At 38.9% G+C, this 21,633-nt stretch overlaps 1 protein-coding gene across 2 annotated transcripts in view; it reads left to right on the top strand.

The window, feature by feature from the left end:
* Nucleotides 1-425: 425 nt before the first annotated feature.
* Nucleotides 426-21,633, top strand: part of SMEK1 (SMEK homolog 1, suppressor of mek1 (Dictyostelium)) — a 41,674-nt gene continuing 20,466 nt past the window's right edge. For both annotated transcript variants that reach the window (XM_009074762.1, XM_009074764.1), the window contains exons 1-4: nt 426-567; nt 7,310-7,365; nt 16,624-16,722; nt 19,098-19,715. In XM_009074762.1, the coding sequence (XP_009073010.1) occupies nt 426-567; nt 7,310-7,365; nt 16,624-16,722; nt 19,098-19,715 (915 nt within the window). The remainder of the gene's footprint in view (nt 568-7,309; nt 7,366-16,623; nt 16,723-19,097; nt 19,716-21,633) is intronic.

The following is a 21,633-nucleotide window of genomic DNA, read 5'->3' on the forward strand; positions in this document are numbered from 1 at the left end:
CCGGGGCCGCCGCCGCCGGTCACTGTCCGCCGCGGATCCACCGCTCCTCCGGGATCGCTGCTTCGCCGCCTCTCCCGCCTGCCCTTCGCCCCGCACACAGCCTCGCTCCTCTCTGCGGCTCTCCCCTGCGTAGGCTTACTCGCCTTTTGTGCAGCGCCTGACCGTGCCTGGAGGAGCAGCTCCCCTTTCACGCCTTCGCCTCTGTCCTTGTTCCCCCGCGACCCCCAACCCTCTGTTCCCCTCGATAATGAGGATCCCGTTGGGGCACTGAAGAGAGCTAAGAAGACGTTGCTTGGCGTGCCCGTGTGGGGCTGCTACCTTCTCTCCCGCGCCCCTCCTCTGAGGGGGGCCTAGCCCCCGACCAGCCTTCTGCTCCCCCAGCGATTGCGAGCCAGAGCGGTGGCTGCGGAGTGGCAGGCGGCAGGATGACTGACACCCGGCGGAGGGTGAAGGTTTACACGCTAAACGAGGATCGCCAGTGGGATGATCGAGGCACAGGGCATGTGTCCTCTTGCTACGTGGAGAGGCTCAAGGGCATGTCCCTGCTAGTCAGGGCAGAGAGTGATGGTAAGTGTGTGTGGCTGAAGCAAAGGCTTTCCTCGTCGTGCCCAGAAAAGGAACTGGGTGTAGCTTTGTGTGTGTTGCCTTAATGTTTTGCTGCATAATTCAGATGTAATTCCTGAGAACCACTAGGCACTAACCAGGGTTCGTTGGTGTTAGGTAGGCCACGGGAAAGAACTAGAAGATGGCTATCAAGTCAAGCATAGCAGGCACTTGGTTCATGCTGAATGCAAAATACATTCAGATCTTGTTGTAAATTCTGTGTGGGTTTGGGTATCTAGTGATCTGTCACTAGATGCCCAGTGTACTCCAGTTTCAAAACTGACCATTGTGATGTATCCTTTCATGGATGTTTCTGGAAACAATCCCCTCCTGAAGGTTGTTCAAAACTCAGATCATGGGTTTTAGGGCACACTTTTAAAAGGTTGTTGAGTGGCTAACACCTTTCTCCGTCCCACCCTTTTCTTTGATGGCTTTTAGAATTATGTAAGACGTTCTCAAAGCTATCAACAGTTACCAAAGTACAGTTGGTACAGCAGTGAAGACAAATACAATGGACAGAACAGCGTTTTTCAAATGGGGTGGTAGTTCTCAGGCCTTTAGCAGTTCTAGCGTTTCCTGTAAATAAATTCCCTCACATTTTCTGGCCACATAGGACAATAGTAGAAGTGGAGTAGTGTAGTATCTAGCCCTGTAGCTACATGTTCGGGCTAGTCTCGATTATTGGTTGAGTGAGTTCATGCCTGCTGTGGTCAGAGTAGAGTTTAAAAAGTGTACTTTGCAGTATCATGCTTGTACCATTTTGCTATTGAAGGCTACATTAAGTGCGTAGCTACTGCATTTAGTGACTTGTAGATCTAGTTGTACCTTGTGACTGCCAACAGACCTTGTAATTTTATTTGTTTGGCTTTTTCATTGTAGGAACTGGGATGAAAAGCAACTTGAGAACCATTAATTCTTACTATTTGAGAGGGTTCTGACAAACTCTACAATAATCTCTACAGCAGAGAGCATAAACTGATACGGAGGAATCAGTCACCTTAGCAGGATTTTGATAACTGAGCTGATAAACCCAAGTCACAGGGTCTTGTAGTTTCTTGATTATTCTCTAAAAAGTTAAGCTAATACTTCATTTTATTTGTTTTACAGTCAGGCAGATGAACTTAAAGTTTGAGCAACTCTAGTGTTAGAGAAAACATTCAAACCAGAAATAGACTTAGTATGATTTCAGTACGAGGGAGGGAATTAAAAAGGTTATCACAAATTTTTTCTACTAATTTTTACAGTGTGTTTTGTTATAGATACTGTCCTTGCTGCCTACATGGCTGATGGGGTCATGTTTAGAAATTGTCATGACTCCTACACAGTAACAATTTCCTGATTTATTTTTTATTTTTTATTTTTTTTAAAATTCTTTTTAGAAAAGAAAGCAAAACAACTGCAGTTCATAACCTGCTTGGAAAGAAATAGCCCATTCAAACTGAAATCCCTTTATTGACTTTCAGTGAAATATGTAAGCTGTAGACTGATTAGAACCTGAATGGGACTGTTGTTGCCAACTTATTTCTTGTCAATGAACATCTGTAAGAAGGAAAGTGCAAATTGGTATAAGTGATCCCCAAATAAAAGTGAAGTCATTGCTTTGTGTTGCATCGCTTAGATACTCTAATCAAAGCAGAACTGCCTTAAACTTGCTAATTGCACCCAGTGCACAGCTGTGTATTTGGTAGGGTACGCACGTTAGACCTCAGACAGCACATGTACTTCACAGTATTGGATAATGCACACAGCTTCAGTTCTTAATATAGTAGGTAGTGTCAGTCCTGGGTAGATGTGCATTCTATTAATAGGCAGTTTTTCTAACTTGCCTCTGTAAACACCTCATAAAATTTGATTTGTGTTTTGTTTACTCCCAGTGTCTGTTGTTTGTGAGCTGATTTTGAAGACAAATACAGTAATTTTTATATGTGAGCAAATGGTTTGGAAAAAGGTAATGCCAGGCATGTGTTTTAGATACTGTGCAATTTGTGTTCCCTTGCATGCTGTTCTAACTAAACGAAGTAGGTGACTGTGATTTTTTTTTTTTTTTTTTAACCTTTTTCCTAGTCATCCAAGACATACCGGCAGTAGGAACCTGACCTATCCACCGTTTGCCTCCATGTTTCCATTGCGTTCCTGTATTGTCTTTCGTTGTCAGCTCCTCCTCTTTCCACAATGAAACTTTTTCCTTCCTGCATTTCTAAACTAGCTTTGCCTAGCCTTTGAGCTGAGATTCATCCTGTGCATACTGGCATGTTCATGCTGACTTGCTCCAGGAAGCTGCGGAAAACTTCGGGATCTGCCTGAAGGTGAAGGCTCCGTTTCCTGAGTAGGGGAGGTCGAGGGGGATGTGAGCTGTAGTTCCTGCTGTGTCTGGGAAATTCCCGCTCCTGTTAAAGGGCCAGTTCGGTTGTGCTCAGAGCACAGCAGAATTGCCAGAGGTTTGTTTGGCTGACCGTGTGGGCTTAGCACATCGTTGTCTTTTGGTTTTGCAGCTGTGTCTTGGTGTAGTAGGCTGTTTAGAAGTGGTGGAGATTTTATAGCACTGCCGGAGTGTTCAGATAAGGGAAATACAGTCAGTGTGCCAACTCCAAGGTAAGCTGTTACCTGGAACTGGAGGAATAAGAACTGATTTTTATCTGTAGGAGTGGTTTTTTTACTGGTGTTGGTGTCTGTTTTAACACCATCTTGAAAAAAAAAGAATTTAGAGCAGATGAGTGTTTTGTGTTGCTATCTGAGATGTCTTATGTTTCCTGTCACTAAATTGTAAGGGTCATTGCAGGCAATTTAGAGTAATCAGTTATAGTACAGAAATACCATGAACTGCTTTCAGATCAGGTATAGTATATTTTGAAACTGAAAATTGTAATTTTTTTTACACTTTAATAACTGTTAACTTTTTTCCTTAAAAGCTTGAAAACATTCTCTGTGATTCCTAGTTGTAGTGTATTTTACTTGAATTGCAGTAGAGCAGTGGTGGAATCTTTTTGAACAAGTTATCACCTTCCATGTGAATTTGTGTGTGTGATCAGAGGCCTTTGATTTCTTACCTGTATATCATACAGTATTTTAGGCTACTGTGGCCTACCTTATTTTTAAAATGTCTTGGGTTTTACTGCATGGTTTCAGATTTTTTTTTTTTTTTTTTTGTGTTCTGAGCCCAGATGACTGAAGTGACCTCTAAAATGGACTTTTCTGTTCAACTAATTTTGATTAATTTAAAGGCTTAAAACTTTAGATACAGGCATAGTAAGTTTTAATTAAACTTTTTGACAAGCCAAAGTGAATGCCTCTATTGGAGGCCATACTTGCCAGCTGTCTTGTTAGGAACTATCTCATCATTTTCATTCAGAAGTTCTACTTTGCTGATTCTGAAGTCTCTATGTTAACGACCTCTCCCTCGGGGCAGGCACCTGTCCTTGCTCTTTCTTTAGTGTACATATCAGTAAGCCTGTAGTACTGGCAGAAGGCTGAGGCAAAGTTTGGCTTAAGTTTGTTTTACCTTGCTCAAACTCAAGGGATTAATTTTATTTACCTATTTTTAGGAAAGCAACACAGAAAATTTTGTGGTTATATACATACCTTAGGTCAAAATGACAAATAAATACGGGTGAGGATTTAGTGGTTTGGGGTTTTTTTGTTTCTTTTCTCCTGTTTCTCCCCTTTTCACTTTGACCCTTCAGAAATGTTAGATAGTCTCTTGCAAATGTAGAGCACATTCTTGGATCTCGGTTTGTCCTGAGTTTCTGTGGATTAGATTCTGTGATTTGGTAGCAGCAGAACTGATTGCAGAACTTTAACCTCTGTGTGCATCTTGGAAAAAACTTTCTTGAATTGAAATTTTCATTTAGATTTAAACATGTTCAAACTGGTGAGGGGTAATGAGCAGCACTATTGTTTCTGCTGTGGAGGAAGAAGCCACATAACAGTTTGATGGGAGAGGAGCAAGTATTCTGTATCAGCTGATCTCCTCCATATGCATGTGTGTAAACAAGTCTGCAGATACGTTGTTTAAGGCCTGGAGTATTTGGTGCTCTCTAAATATAAGTGAAAATAGCATTGCATGTCTGTAAGTAATCGCTGTTAAGCAAACCTCCCCTATCCACACATTCCTTCTGCAGCACATGTGCTGGTTTTACACTAACACAAGCCCATCTGTGCTCCATTGCATTGCAGTGGCAGATAAATGAATTCTGCAAATCCCTTTTCTTACTTACAGGTGGTTTCAGATGTTACTTTCTGACCCCAATGGTTTGCAGTTACTTTTACGAATTCAAGGCTTAATTTAAGAAATAGCTAGATATGCATAATTTAGGAGCATTTATTAAAACCAGTGCTTGTATTAAGGTGACTTTTCAGGTCTTACCTAACTTTGAATAGAGTCATGGGTCAATGAAGATGAAATTTTTGTAAAATAGACTGGATAGTCTTAACATATCCTAGGATAGTTCCAACAGAAAAATACCTACATGGAAGGGAATTGCTTATGAAAAGTGCAAGAGTCTCAAAGCATCTCAAACTGTATTTAGGAATCAATACTGATAATGACTTTGAATGGAGAAGAACTTTGTGGTGTGTTAGGTTTGTGTAGTTTTATTCTAGAGAACACATTTGTGTTACAGAACATCTGCTACTGCTGCCTGCTGTCCAGACACAAGTAACAGAGACCTAGGGCTCCCCCATACCATGAAGGGGCCTGATCCTCTAAAACTTACTCTATGAAAATAAACTCGCTGAACTAACTAGATTTTGAGTCATTGAACCCTTTTGGGGAACATATTGATAAATGGAGCATTGTATTCTCCAGAAGGATGGACTTGGGGCAGTTACTAGTTATAGAGCACAGTTTGCACTTCAGCATGTTTGTATCTCTAGATTAATATTTTTCTAGTTATTGTTTGGAATACTGAGAACTAAGTTGAATTGTGGCAATGAGAAGCAAGTCAAGCCTTATAAGGCTTGATTCGTCTTTCCTGCTAGCATCAGGTTTAGTAGAGAAGAAATGTTCTTTTGTGGTAAGTCTAGTAAAGAAGTTATTCTCTAGTGTCTGCTTCTAGCCTGAAAGATGAAATGTCTGCATGCAATTGTTTTCAGTTTGTTTTAAAAATAGTATTTGTTCACACATGGCATACAAGTTGTGTGATATTCTGCTAATTTAAGGATTTCCATGTGTGTTCAGCAGTTGAAATTTAAAGTTGAAATTATTGATTACTTTTGATTCTTAGAAGATCCTAATTCGTGCATGCTGGTATTAAATATTTCCAGACAGTAAAGACTTTATAGAAGTTAGTCAACCAAGTTAATAGCACAAAATAATGTTCTAACACTTGATGTAGTGGAAGCTGGGGCTTTGAAAGTAAGACTGAAGTGAAATACTGTCTGTAGCCAGTGATCATAACGGAAACGGAATGCTGGGTTTCGATGTCCATTAGGCAAACCCAAAATTTAAAGATCGAGACTATGGTCTAAGTATGAACAGTGTGTTGGATTCATCAGTAAAGCTCATCTCTGATGTTTTCCTCCTCTGTCCTGCTCTGTGGTTTGTGATTATTTTTTTGTTAGTTACGCTGTTACACTTAACACATAAGCTTTGGTGACAGACCTGATTCAGGTTAGAAAACTGGAAAAACTTTCAAAAAAAGAAAGGGTGGTGTATTTGGGTTTGAGATGAGAGAGCTTTTTCCTTGTGTCTTGTTTTCCCTTGAGGAATATTTGTTTCAGTTTTGTAGTTGGCTTGTGTCTGAGTTTGTAAACAACTCTTACTGCAAGAGCAGTTGAAACAGGGGATAGCGTGTCAAGCCAGCTTTGTTAGTGAAGGCTCCTTCTTGTGGGACAGCAGACTTAGAAATTAGGAACAAGAAGGTAAGTTAATTTTAAAAAGGAATAATTGTATCTGATTATCCCATACATAGTAAGCTAATGAGTATCAAAGTCTTTGATAAAGCTTCAAAATTCAGACAGCAAAATGTTCTGATATTTATGTAATTCTTTAATGATACACCACTCGTCAGCAAGTGAAATTCTGTGATCTGGTTCTTCAGTCTCTTCCCTCACCTCCCCCAAGCTAACATCTTCATCAGGGTTGTAGACAGTGGGATGGAGTGCATCCTGAGCAGATTTGCAGGTGGCACCAAGCTGAAGTGGTGCAGTTGACATGCCCAAGGAAGGGGATGTCATCCAGAGGGACCTGGACAAGCTCAAGAAGGAAGTCTGTGTGAACCTCATGAGGTTCAGCAATACCCAAGTTCAAGGTCCTGCACCTGGTTTGAGGCAGTTCCCACTGTTTCTAGATATGCTTCCTAGGAGAACAAGTGTTTTAGCTAAACTTTTAAGAACAAATACCACATGGTTAGCAAATTTCACGTGAAACAACCATAGGTAATCTACAAATGCGGTTGTGATGCTTTCCGTGTGCTGATTTTTTTGCAGACTTTATCATCTCTGAAAAACTTTCCATGGAAAAGTCATTACTCAGAATGAGAAAGAAGTTTAAAATTCAGTCCTTGGGGCACTCTTAATTGTTCTGTGCTATGTGAGGGAGGATGTCTTTGAGGGAAGAATGAAATATAAAGCTCAAGAATAGGGGTTAACAGGCTTATTATTGGGAAGAAAGGTGTTAAGAGCTGCTTGAAGAAAGAGTGATCAGAAAATTCATGTGGAGATTAAAATTTTAGTACACATGTAAATAAGTGGAACTTTTTTTTTCTAGGCTCTCTTCTTTTGGAGTCCAAAATTAATCCGAACACTGCGTACCAGAAGCAACAGGTAACCATAATTTTCTTTTTCTCATGTTTAAAGGCAGGTTCTTTAACAATACAACCAATAATGTAGTGGTACTGTAATTTTTTGCCTGTATTGAAGATTATAGTCTATGTTCTTGTACCAAAAATAAGACGCAAAGAGGATTTCACTGGTTTTGTGCATTTCATGATTCATGTGTTATTTCTCTGCATTTTTTTGTGAAGTTAAATAGATCATTTGCACTGTTTGACATAAAAAATTGCTTTGGGAGAAACAGGCAAAACATAGCTATGAAAATCACAAAGTGGCTGAGGTTCCTGAGGGTTATAGTATCTGAAACTTAATATAATTTGGGGTTTTTCTTCTTTATACTTCAGGTACTGCAACTTTGAGTCTATTTATATTCAAGAGAAGATTAGAAGGCTTTAAAACTATTTGCATGTTATCCTTTGTCTTCTCTTTGGGAGGTGGATGTGGGTTACTACTGCTTCAGAGCATTCTGTATACATAAAAGCAGCTTCTCACCTTTAGTTTGCACCTTGCTTCAATTATTTAAACCTACACTGTGAGCTTCTAAACAATGCTACTGAGATGGGCGAGAAGTGAACTGTAGGTCTTGTATATTGTTTGCCATTCTTACTTCAGGGATGCTCAGAATTACCCTTAGAGGTTTAGAAATGCTGAACCAGATTGTATTTTGGTGCCTGTCTGATCTGCTCAGACTTGCTAAAATCCTGTCAGGTACAGTTCCTGTATTAAAACACTCTTCAGTCTTCAGCTTTTAGAATTTGTTACAGGCATAGACACAGTTTTGCTCACAAGCAGTCCCAGTGGTTGTGTGGCTGCAGCTGTTTGTGGGGTTGTATGTTGAACTGAATGGGAAGAACCAGTATGGGTTAAAAATACCCTTCCTTGAAAAGTCTAACCTGTATCTGTCTCCTGATATAATTCATCATGCACCATATAAATACTCCTCACTGAACAACTGATAAAGCCAGTATCAGTGTGGAGAATCAATTCCAGGGAGTAAGAAAGGACAAGACCAGCAAAAATGCTAAGCAAACTAAGCCTTAGCTGTAATCCTGACTATCTTGAGGTCATGGTTCTGTAATACAGTAACTTGAGGTTTAGTACTCCTAAAATGACACTGAATATTTCACAGCTCTGTGGCATAAAGTGCTGATCTAGTGCAAACTTGCTTTGCTGGCTTAAATCTGCTCAAAGAGCGTTGAGGGCTGAGCTTTGTATCACTAGGGTTTATGCCAGATCAGACATGAAACCAGCTTCAAGTAGGCATAAAATTGTAAGATTGGTGCAAAGCACTAAACATGCCTCTCAGTGTAACAGCATTTGCTGCTCTGGGTCAGATGTGTATTGTAATCTGCACTGCACAGATCAGTGCTGCCATTGTCAAACATGGTGAGAGAAATCAGAATACCAAACATGAATCTGTCCTGTCGCTGTGCTGGAGAGGGAAGTGTGCTGTCCTTAAAGCTTTCAAATGCTGCACAGACAGAAATTTATATTTGTGGGTGGATTGTTCATATTATTTAAGCAAAGTGGTCTCTAGTGCAGGTTGAATGTATGGCTCCACTTTGAGCCTTAGAAATACCAAATCTTTCTCGGTGTGTGTATTTAATCTGCTTTGTAGCATGTTACGTTTCACATGAGGCCTGCTTACTGTTTCCCTTAGTAAAAGGCAAATTCAGAATTTAAAATTGATTCTGTATGAGCTAAGCTTGGAGCTTAGCAGCTGAAAAGAAGAGTTGTTTCTTTCCAGCTCTGCTCATATAACTCTAAACTGCCTAAACCGCAAGGAAATCAACACGGTACTCCAAATCCCTCTTCAAAACTCCTGTGTTAGCAGAAGTTTCAGGACTCCTCACACAAGGTCCATTTGTGGAACTGTGAGATGGAAGAGTGGGTGAGATCTTTCTTTTTGACTGCACAAGGCCACTTAGGTCACCTCAGCTCCCGTGCTAGTGACATTGCAGCCTGAGATAGAAGACTTACTTTTGAGTATGCCAGCAGTTGTCACTTGCTGTCATGACGTTTCAAGAAAATCTCCTAGAAAGGCTTAAAACTTGAAAGTTATCTTTCTAGTGTTTTGGTCTCACAAGGCTTTTATCTCAGAGTGTTATTGTGAGGATGAACTTCCATTCCATTGTGCCGGGATACGCAGCAGCATGTCCGTTTGTCCTGTGAGGTACTGAGCATGTGGCTTGTGAGCACTTCAGATATCTCATGGAACAAGTGGATGAGTTCTTACTTTTGTCTAAGCTCACATGAGGCTTGTAAGAAGAAACAATTTTTATTGGACCAACAGAAATAATTCATGGCTGGAAGGAGGGAGAGATCATGCGTGATACATAAGCTCTTGCTGTGCCAGTTGCTTTGGGTCCTTCAACAAGCCTGTAGATACCTTTGTGGTCGATGATGAACTTCTTCCACTGGTGAAAGGACCTTCTACGTATGGTGCACTGTTAGTGCCAGTGTGAAACGTGGTCTCATTACTAACTGATACCACAAATGATGCAATCTCATGGTATATGTATGTGTGTTTTAATCTCTGCACAGCTTGGATAATTATTTATCAAAAGAATAGCCCAAAGACCTGAGTACAAGTTAGCCTTACATCCTCTCTTCTCTTAGTGTGTAAAACATATAGGGAAACAGGGAAAAGCCCCAACCCAAACAAAACAAAACCACAAAAAAACCCCAAAAAAACCCAACCCAAAACCGACCAAAAACCCCAACAAAAGCTATACCCTGTGAACTTGAGCTACTGGTGTAGTTTTGTCCAATTGTCTGCTTTATATTTCTCAGTGTTCAGGACTGAAAGCAGTGACTGCCCTTTATGGTCAGCTCTGAGGTACTTCAGCTTGCACAGTCTAGTTCCTGTTCTTCCCAGACTTGGCTGCTGTCTGGAGGTTTGAAATAATTCCTAAAAGCATGAAACACATAGTCTTTTAACTACCTTTTCACTAGTCAGCTAAGTTAGATTAGTCTTTCTGTCGCAGTGATGTGTTATTTTCTGCTGTTCTCAAAAGAAAAGATTTGTTTATCTGATTCTGCATCATAGAATTGATACCAGTGGAAGGTTTTGGCCGCTCTGAACATGTACTTCTGGCAAACTCATCATTACTTACACTAGAACTAGAAGAAAGGAATTCATATGAGGAAAACAAGCTAGAAAGAAAACAGCTTGAGAATCTAATGTCCTGTGGCTCAAAAAGGACAGAAACTTCTTCAGAAAAGGCAGAATGTGCATCAGTACAGGCACTCGGATGCCTGACTTGTGCTGTTGCTTACATCTATATGTTAAGTGTTGTTGGTATTCTCATTTTAAAATGTTACAGTAATGGTCCTATAACACTGCCATGGAATGTACTAGATTTAATTTTAGGTAAGTAGTAGCACAGAATATTTAGTTTTCTTCTTCTGTTGTTGGTTGTTTTCTTAATGTGCTAGTAAAGATAGAAAATATTTTAATTGTGGTGGGTCTTTTAAGGCATTAAAATTTTGGAATGCTAATGACAGAGATGCTGTTCTTAATTAAACACGTTATCCTTATTCAGAAAATAAATGATTGCAGTAGTATTTTAGGAAACACACCTCTTCCTATACAACCTTAAACTATATGCATAACGTTGATCTCGGGAGAAACCTGATACAGCTGTGGACTGGGATATATAGTTTTCAATATATTTTGGCAGTGCTTTAGCAATAGAACAGTGTAGACTTGTGTTACCAACTTTTAGATACATCCATGTACATTCTGTAACCCAATGTGCCTGAAACAAGGAAGACTTGAGCTGGTTACAGCTTCCAGCTAGAGTCTTGCCTCTGCACTGGGAGCTTCAGTGTCTCCTGTCCTTCGCTTTTGCAGTCTCTCTCTGTTCCTCACAAGAATACTCAGATTAAACTCATCCAGAGCACTGTCTCCTAGCTATATAGCTTGAAGGTGGCCACCCTTGAATGAAGGAGAGCAGACTTGCTGATAACAAAACTAAGTTTTGAAAAGGCTCAGGGAAGATGAATTTCCTACCTTTGCTGTCATGACAAGTGAGGCAACAGTGAAACTGTTTCAATAAAATTTGTGCCTGTTGTAGCTAAGATAGCAAGAAAAAGCTTGTGGCTTGGTGGGGTGAGGGGAGAAACAAGGGAAAGTTTATCTGTTTTAAATGATCACTTGTTTCTTCATGTCTGTTTTCCTGTGTAATGTGATTTTTCTGCTGTTGCTGGGTATGGTCATTAGGCCAGGGAGTCGAGGTTCTGTTATAGGTCTAATAAACTGATTTTGTTCCTTGTGATTCATGGGAATTCAGCTATGAAATCGCTAGCTGAAAAGTCATGTAGGATTGTTGAGCCTTCATGGAAGCTAATAGAACACATTCTGTCAGAAGACTGAGTGTGGGATGAATTGTTAGCACAGCCGGGTTCTCTGTGAACAAATGCACAAAACCAAATGCAGAATTGAAACTTGGTATTACGTTACTTGGGTGCATTTTTTAGCCTGAAGATTTTGCCACAACCTACCACTAAAACCATGTATTTGACTTAAAAATACTGGGTAATGCCAGTAGTTTATTTCATAAAGAAATACCTGCTTATGGAACTACTTTTGACTGTAAATATTTAGATAGCAGGATGCTACAAGGTGCCTTGGCATGTCCAGGGAAGTATCTGTGACTGTAAACAATATGAGGGCTTAGATAAGGAATTAGTAGTCAGGCTGTCCAAGGTGGGAGAAACAACCTTGATGTGTTGAACTTTCAGTGTGGGCCAGGAAAGTATCACAGGCCTTAATCATTTGAGGGCTAATAGGAAGCAATTGATATGCTCTTTAAACTGAAAGCAAGAATTTATGAAAGACCTATCTAGTTTAGGGAGTCGCTACTTCTTGAGAGAAGCCTAAATCTCATAGGGATGCCAAGAGAATGTTTTGGAGCTGCAGAGAAGACTGTTACTCTACCTGGACATGACCAGCAGTGAGAGGATGGTGTCAGACAGTAACAGTTTTGTTGGTTCTATCACATCAAGGAAGAAATCTTAGTTTTGCAGCAGAAGCAAATCCTGAGTACTAGTTGCTCTGAAATTCTTCATTAAGAAGTCCCAGGGCTTGCTTTGGCAATTGTGTGAGTGCAACACACCTGCTGATCAGCTTTCTAATTGTCAAATAAAACTGATTTAATGTCTAATAAAAGTGTGACTTCTGATGAGTGTTACAGTGAGAACTTAAGACTGGTAGTATGTATTCAGCAACTTTTTACTCTTAAGGAAAATAAGCCTTTTGGCAATAATTTCAAAATATGAGAAGTCATATGGTAGCTCCTAAGCCCTGGCCATCCAAGTCCAGTTGCCACTGCTTCCTCTTAAACTATTGCAGTCTTTTGGAAGGTTAGTTTCTTAGGCATGAAGTCTCAAAACTGTAGCACACAGCAATGCTTCCTTGAAGATCTCTAACTAAGCAGAATTTCATGTGAGCTTGATGCAGCCACCAGTGCAACAAGCAGCACAGAAATCCCCACTTGTATCCTGAGCTTTGGCCTCTGCCTGTATCCTTAACAAGGATCAGTGTAAAAAGTTACCCTGCAGAAATGATGGTTACCTCTCCCTGGGTATGTTAAGTGCATAGGTCTCCTTGAAAGAGGCCATGCTTAGACCTTTTGGTTGCAATTAAAAATTCTTGATTTTATCTGTGCAGTCATAATGAACACTAATATGAAAGAAGACAAATTTACATAAAGGGTCTCAGGGACACAGCGAGTTCTGTATGGACTAAGGTAGTGATGACACATCCAACTGGCACTACTGTCAAAATATTTTTTGTGAAGCAGCAAATGATTTTCAAGCTTGGAGTAAGATCATGAACTCTGCATAAATAGCTCCTGATTATCATCCTATTTTAAAAAGATCTTGCCAAGGACTGATGCAATTTGAGGAATGTGGGGAGCTGGAATGCTGGGATTCTCACAGAGCATTCAAAATAAAAACCTTCAATGTTAAAACATTTGTCTGTGTTTATGACATTTCACACAATGCAGCTGTGATTCAATAATGCAGTTTCACATTTTAGCTGTGTTTAACAGTGAGGTAGCTAAGAACAAATTTTAGATGTGCTAATCATCCCAGTTCCTTGTCGAGGCTAACATTTTGTATGTAACCCAAAAAAAGGACGTTTTTGATCAAACTGAGCCAGAACTGCTTTTATGGATCATTTGAGATAGAAGATTTTATACTCATGAGGTGTAATGTGCAAGACTCACCTCCTTCCCTCTCTAGCCAATAGCTACGATTGCTAAGCATCTTTATTCACACTCCTGTTTTCTCTTGGGATGGAGGAGGCATTCTTAGAAAATTCCAGTTGCTTTTTGGAGTCACAAGGAGTAATAATGTTTGACATTAGAAGCGACAAATTCTATAGCTGAGAGACCCAGAATAGTTAGTGGATTCAGATTACACTGAGGAGATTTCAGAGCAAACACATAGAAATATTCCATTAAATAAAGCATGCAGAAACTAGACTATGTTACTCATGCTTTTTTTTACAATCTTTAGCTACATCTAGAATTTCTTTCAGTCACTTCTTTCTACATATGTCTTGTGCTGCTCTTCTTTTTGATTATAAGCTTTGTACTGCTTCATGTGCACTTTGTAAAAGCCCTTTGAGGCAAGAAATAATGTACAAACAAATGCTCTTCCTAAAGTTCCAGAGAGTAGCACTTGATGGATTTCTGTTGAGGAACTAATAATAATCTATAATATGAAACCCTTGTGTGATAAGACAACAGATAAGTAATAATTTGCAATTGTTAGTTCCTAATTGGTAATAGGAAACCACTTTTCTAACATTAATAAACCAAACTGGAAGATTATTGTTCTGCTGCTCAGATAATTTCTTTGAGCAGTTTTTTTGTTTCATTTCCCGAAGAAGAAATAATTTCTAAAAATCAGAGTGTGTAGTGGTGTGAACTTGCATATCTAACAATAGATGATCTTGTTTAACAAGAACAGTTACTATACTGTGGCCAAATACACATCTGTGACTGTAGTTTTTAAAAGCAGGTTTTAACTTCTTGCCTTTACTTTCATTTTTCTCTGCCTGCCTTGATCTCTTCATCCTCTCCCCAGAAGAAGAAAACAGGCAGACCTGTCTTGGTCCAGTGCTGGATTTTATTCACAGATTTACAGCTACTGTTTATTGAACTTAAGCAGTTAATGTAAATGACACTGTCCTTTTTTGTGTTCTTTAGTCATTTCCCCAGTTGTCAGTTGTGTTCTTAATAAGGAAGAAAATACATTGATCTTCTGAAAATGGTTTGCTTAGAAATCTAATCACTGTCCATTTAAATGGAGATGTAATTAGATGGAAATGTTGGAAGTTCTGCTAAGGTCTACTTAAAATTTCGCATTGGGGTTTTTTTCACGCTACTCAGTGTGAAGCTAATGAGGGAGTGGCCTTGAAAATTACTGCAGAGTAAATACTAATTGCATTGATGAATGTATTAGAATTTGAACCCGATACATATGATGGATACTGCAGTAAGGTGCATACTATTTTTAAAGATGGTAGACAAAACAAATTGGGTTTTTTTTGACCTTTCATCTCTAGATTTTTGTAAAGTGTTATTTCCCTTTCTCTATCAGAGTCAGCAGTACTAGGTGCTGTCAATCTGTTATTACCAGAGTATTTGCACCATGACCTGTCTTGTAGGGAATCAATATTAATTATGGGTTTTTTCTTCCTTTTGTATTTTGGAGGTGGTCTTCCTAAATCCCTTTCTTCTGTGTACCACCTCTTCCTCAACCCTTTGGAAAAGGAAAAGGTAAACTATTTGCCATTTACAAGGTAAAGCCATTAGTGCCTCTGAAGCATTAGAGCTGCTGGTAATGGCAAATTGATTGTATTGTATTGCTTGACAGCCCTAATGGAGGTAGCTGATGGTGCTCTTTGGGTTATAGTTTAGTTCAAGGAGTTTCCTAGTAAGTGCATATTGAAATCTAAATGTAAGATTTCTCTTTATCCTCAGTGTTCATTTTAATATTTGAAGCAAATTAAGCCTGATTAATAAACTGTATTAGACTTCATAACTGCCTGGCAACTTATAGTGATTTTGCAAGTATTTTAAATTAAGTTCTTTAGGAATAATCACCATAAGCAAAACCTATACTTAATGAAGCAAAAATTCTGTATTTTATGTTCCCGTTGAAATCCAAGTAGAATTCTCACATCTCTTGTTCCAAATGAGTAAATGCATGGTTTAGCACTTGGCTGAAATATTATGGTTTCCTGGAGCTCTGTGTATTTACTGTGGCTATATTTTGGCTGTTATAAGAAGGAAAAAGTCTTAAAATGAAACTTGATTCAGTATGTGTAAATAAGCCCAATTTTTTTCCTTTTTTTTTTATTCTAAGAGCTTTTATCAGACCTTCTGTAAGCTACTGCATCAACTATCAGTCTGTCATATTGCAGTTTGCAGGTTCAGCTCCCAGTTCCAGATACTGGTTCTGCATGCAGTGTGAGGGTTCTGATGAACTCATGTGCTATCCTAGTGAGCAAATGAGAGCTAAAGTGTTTGGGTAGTAAGCATAGCTAAGCATGGATTTAACTCATTTCTAGAAAACTAGGGCAAAACTTCCTTCCAGAATTGTAGTTTGGAGTAAGTAAAAGTCAGGTGAGTGGTTCGGTGTGATAGGTGTGTGTGCTGTTAGCCACTGTGTGCGTGTTCAGGTTTCTGTTCTTTAGAGTTTGAGCCATCTTGGGGCTGCTTTTTGAGCAGCTGTTCTGTGCATTAGCACAGTGTCTTCTGAGGCCTATAAAACATGGAAAAATAAAGAAAAATATTGTAACCGATGCTACAGAAGTGTGTTTTTATGTAGTCCAATTGAAACATCTAAAAAAACCCCCAAACATAAAACTCCACAAAACCTGTTGCTTTTGTTACTGTATTTTATCAGAGGATGCATTGAGATAGAAGTGTGTATTCTACATCAGCCTGTCAGATTTACAGTATTGTAGTCACCTGAAATAAGAACTGAAACTTTCGGTGTCTTTCTGGAACTTTATTGATCTGATCTGCTCTGAAATTATTGTAATCCTAAGAATCTCAGAACATATAAAAATCTAACAAAATATGATTATTACACTTGTATTGCAATACTGTCCTGTCATAATTAGGCATCATGCTGGTTTTATTTGCAGATTTTACTCTTTAAATACTGTATAGGTTTGTAAAATCTGAAATACATTGCCTGAAAATACTCTTCCTCTCTTTAAAGGATACCTTGATTGTGTGGTCTGAAGCTGAAAATTATGATTTGGCACTTAGCTTTCAAGAAAAAGCAGGATGTGATGAAATATGGGAAAAAATATGTCAGGTAAGTCTGATAAATGTAAGATTGAGACAACCTAATTGATCTTAATGTTTGTGTTCAAAATTTTTAGGCTGTTCTAAGAGGTCAATCTGAACACTGTAGATAGAAAGTAAAAATTATCGTTTTAGCCACTTCTCCCAAATTTTTCATTTTTGAATTTGAAAACTTCCTCCTTCCTCCAGAAATTTAATACAAACTTAATATATGTTTTGGTTATTTTTTAGAACATTTTCAGTTCTTTTTGCTTTGAACTAACTTTTTAGTTCTATTATCACCCAAGGAGTTCTATTAGTGCTCAACATGAGTGCTCAGAGTTTCATAACAATTAATGTTTAACTTTTTCCAGGTTGGCTAGAAGGGGAAAGATTAAAGGTTTTTTTTGTTGAGAGAAGAACATATGTGAGCTCTTAGTGAATCCTGCAATGTATTTCTTATCGAATATACCATATTTTTGTGTATATAGTTTACCTAATAAAACCATATCTTATTTGCATTTCTCTTTCTACATTTCTTATTCTTCCGTTTCAGGTGAGGAGAATATTTAGCTTCTCTCAGAACCTTTTTCCATGTAAATGTGACAGTATACTTCTGTGGACTGTCAGGCTATGAAAGATTGATCTGGTAGTTGAAGTAGGAGATAGCTCTGACCCATAACTCTTACAGTTCTAAGAAATTAAACCATTTGTGTATAGCATGTATATATTTTAACATGTGTTTTACCACTGTCGTCACTGAGTCAGTATTGTTTGTGGATAACGTGGTCAAGTGTTAACTATTGACCAATACCCAGAAGAGTTTAGTCAGTATTTTCACTGAGGTTAGTTCACTTTGTCAGTTCTCCTTTGGGTTTTTGTCTTCAATTCCAAGCATTACAACTTTCCTTAGTTTCTATGCTACATAATGTGGGATTTTTCGAGCCTGAATCTCTATGTGCTCTTTCTGTTCTTAGCAAACATCTGGCTCTCTCCACTCTGTCTTTTTGGAGTTTGTTCTCACTGATTTCAGAACTAAAGCAAAAGAAATCTGGTTTTAAAATTGCATGTGTATAGATTATTGCTTTTTTTTAGGAATGAGTCTTTTCAGCAGTTTATCACTTATGTAAATAGGTACAGAAACATTACAGGAACCTTAGCAGTCAATGGACTTAAAGTTGGGGACAGAAACAAAATGGGGAAAAGGGGAAGTTCTGTTCTTGGGAACACCCAGATAAGAAGGCAGGTTTCCTCACCCTCGTGTAAAGATCTAGTATTTTTGTAGGAAAACAGTGTCTTTACATCCTGTTTTGAGGCTATGCTATTGTAGTTGTGTCTAGTGTACTTTATAGCTCTTAAGCTTCCTCTGTCATTAAAACTTCTTCTAAAAGGGAAACTTCTATACCTTTTATGCTGAAAGTGGTTACTGGTGTATAAGCAGAGCAATATGTGGTTTTAAAAAGCATTCTGGATTTTAATCTAAGTATAGGCTTGCTGTTCATTATAAATGAAGTATTATTTCTCCTGGGGTTTTATGCTGATTTTCAAGACTAAAAAGAACAGTACCTTCTACTGTTCTGCACAGCAGTGCCTCTCTGAATTTGACACATCAGACTGGAAGCAGATGCTAAAATTAAGATGTCATTAAAGCTGAAACACTTTGGTGCCCAAGCACCTGTCTTTTTCACTAATTCATACTTTCTGCAGTTTCCTTATATCTCTAGAGAGATCTTGGCAGGTTCTGTGCCTCATTTCCCTGACAGTCAGTTTTCCACTACTCTTTTGTCAACGTTGGTTTGAGCTTTTCTGTTCTTAGGGGGAGATTCTGTGTCTCTGTTGAGTATTTCGAAAGCACACTGTAACAGATTTTGACTTGCAGTTCTCCAGAACCAAAACCAACAATTAGATTAGCAAGACTGGCCTCTCTCCTCTGTTTGAGGTAGCAGCAGCTTTGAAAAGCATCAAGAGCAGTTAATAGCCTATAGATAAATGTTTAAAGCTGTCACTGCAATAATGTAATAGTGGTTTGCATTTGAAAATCTGCAGACCATAGAGGTGGAAACAAATAGCCTAGTTCAGTAGTCGTACATATTAGTAGTTATGAATTTCTGTTTTTATTTGAAGTCCTCAGAAAAATATAGATTATTTTTTTATTCTTCCTTCTTTTATAGAAAACAAATGTCTAATGTAAGAAGAATTTTGTGAAATTTTATCTCCTGTCTGAAGAAATCTCTTCATTATCTCTTTATTTTCCAAACCAGCTGTACCCAATGTCAAATTTAGCTTTGCACCTCTGTTTTGCCCATACAGAGAAAAAGTCTGTGACATTCGAAATGGCATTTTTATAAAAGCCTTCAAGTAGCAGTAAAATTAAACTCCACTTTTCTGACACGTGTTATTTTGTAGGTTCAAGGCAAAGACCCTTCTGTCGACATCACTCAGGACCTTGTGGACGAATCTGAGGAAGAACGTTTCGATGATATGTCATCACCAGGGCTAGAATTGCCATCTTGTGAGTTGAGTCGACTAGAAGAAATTGCAGAACTCGTGGCATCTTCACTGCCTTCCCCATTGCGTCGGGAAAAACTCGCACTAGCGCTGGAAAACGAGGGTTATATTAAGAAGCTCTTAGAAATTTTTCATGTGTGCGAAGACTTGGAGAACATTGAAGGACTACACCACTTATATGAAATTATCAAGGGAATTTTCCTTTTGAACAGAACTGCACTTTTTGAAGTCATGTTTTCCGAGGAATGTATAATGGACGTAATTGGATGCCTAGAATATGATCCGTCTTTATCACAGTCACGGAAACACAGGGAATTTCTGACTAAAACAGCAAAATTTAAAGAGGTGATACCTATATCTGATCCAGAGCTGAAGCAAAAAATACATCAGACATACAGAGTACAGTACATTCAAGATATGGTTCTACCCACTCCCTCAGTTTTTGAGGAAAATATGCTATCAACACTTCATTCTTTCATCTTTTTTAATAAAGTGGAAATAGTTGGTATGTTACAGGTGAGTCTCAGAATTTCAGTGTCTTATTTGTGCTTGGGCAGAGAAAGTTGGATAATTTTTCTTGGAAAGATCAAGGTACTTCTCTGGAACCTTCACTTATGTGATTCTGAAAGTGACTGTGGAGTATGAGAGCAAGGGCTTGGATTTGAGTACTGAGCTGACAGATATATGTTCTTAAATTTCTGATTTTGGACTAGATTCTCTGTAACTCATTTAAATGGAGTAAACACGTGTAGAATCTTGAATGAGGTTTGGAATGAACAGTAGTGTTCGCATTTTGAAGCATTGATTTTATTAGGAGTTTTGAGGTTTGTTGGGTTTTTTTGGATGGTGGGACTTTTTAGTCACTAGATTTAAGGATACTTTTTATCATGTTGCCATGAAAAAAGAATCAAGCTACTTTGCCTAAGTTTCACATTATAATCTCCTACCAGGATGTGACTGTTTCTAATTTTGAAGTAAATTTAATTAGTTGTTTGGAAGTACAGGTTAAGACCATAACACTGCCTTAGGTGCTTGAATGCTTTCTCAGTTTATCCCTAAATAATGCTGCTTGGAATTCCCAGTTTTTCATGAAGTATGTCTTGCTGCAAATGTAAAGACATGATGCAGTGCTTTAGATATCTTACCAAATGTCTTGTCTTGTGCTCCAACCCATGAACTAACTGAACAGTGTAAGAAATAGGTGGCACATTTCTGGAAGGAGAGCTTCCTAATGCTTTCAGCTAACGCAGCAAAGTGTTACAGCCACGTGTATTTTGGTTTGTAGAAGTTAATTATCATTGTCTTAATTCTCCTAGTGTTTAATTAATGAATAGCCACTGTCTTCGTTGGGGCTGTGTGATCTGGAGAAATGAACTGAGTGCTAGATGTTACGGATTACCTTAATCATATTTATCTTCAGTTTGACTCTCAGGGTGCTCCCTGTATAATTTCATTGAAAATACAGCAAAGGAGTGTGAAAATTCCTTTTGCAAGCTCACACAGTAAATCATTGTCCAGACTAGGCCTCAGAATTTTTTGGCCACCACACTCAGTTTTCAGAATCCTGACATTATTTAATCTACTCCCTTGGAAATTTAATCTGTCATGTCCTCACGTGGAGTGCTTAAGCAGCCAGGTGTGCAAGACATCACCCAGGCCTAGCTCCTGAGGCATGTGCCTTGTGGACCTGGGAATCAAGCATTGGAGCAGCAACTGGAGGCCTGGTGGAACACCTGGGGTGTCTTCTGCTGTGCCTTCAGTGACAGGACTAGAGGAAATGGTTTTAAGTTGCAACAGGGGAGATTCGGAGTAGATGTAAGAAAAAGGTATTTTCACTGTTACTGTGGTCAGGCATTGGAATAGGTTGCCCAGGGATGTGGTGGAGTCACCATCCCTGGAGGTGTTTTAAGATCCAGGTCTGTTACTGGGTCATGGGGTGTAGTGCTGGGTAGACAGCTTGGCTTGATGATCTTATAAGTCTCCCAACCTCGATGATTCCATGATTCAATAGTACTAGGCCCCCTCAGGTGAACCAAGCTATTCATGTCGGTATATGTGTCCTTGATAAACAAAGTCACAGTTACTTGTCTGAAAGAGTCAGAAGGCCTTAGTAATTTTGGAGTTGCCAGTTTGAAGAACCTTACAAACCTGACTTTGAGAGGATGCAAAAAAAGATTCACTTAAGGAGTCTGTACTGAGTACCCAGTATGGCTAGTGTCTCCAAAATGTCTTGTCCTCTGTGCGAGGATTGATAGAAGCAAATTTCTGAGGGTGATACATTCTGGCTTGAGGGGAGGAGGTGGGGGAGAATTTTTCAGAAGTTTTGGTGTAAGTGGCTGATTCTAAGAGGGGTTTTGAACTTTGAAAAGGAAACTGGGCAAGGACAAAGGGGATGTGATCTTGCAAAATAATTATGGGTGTTTTTGGCAGACAT

This window comes from Acanthisitta chloris, unplaced genomic scaffold (assembly GCF_000695815.1).
Source record: "Acanthisitta chloris isolate BGI_N310 unplaced genomic scaffold, ASM69581v1 Scaffold7605, whole genome shotgun sequence".
NCBI lineage: Eukaryota > Metazoa > Chordata > Aves > Passeriformes > Acanthisittidae > Acanthisitta > Acanthisitta chloris.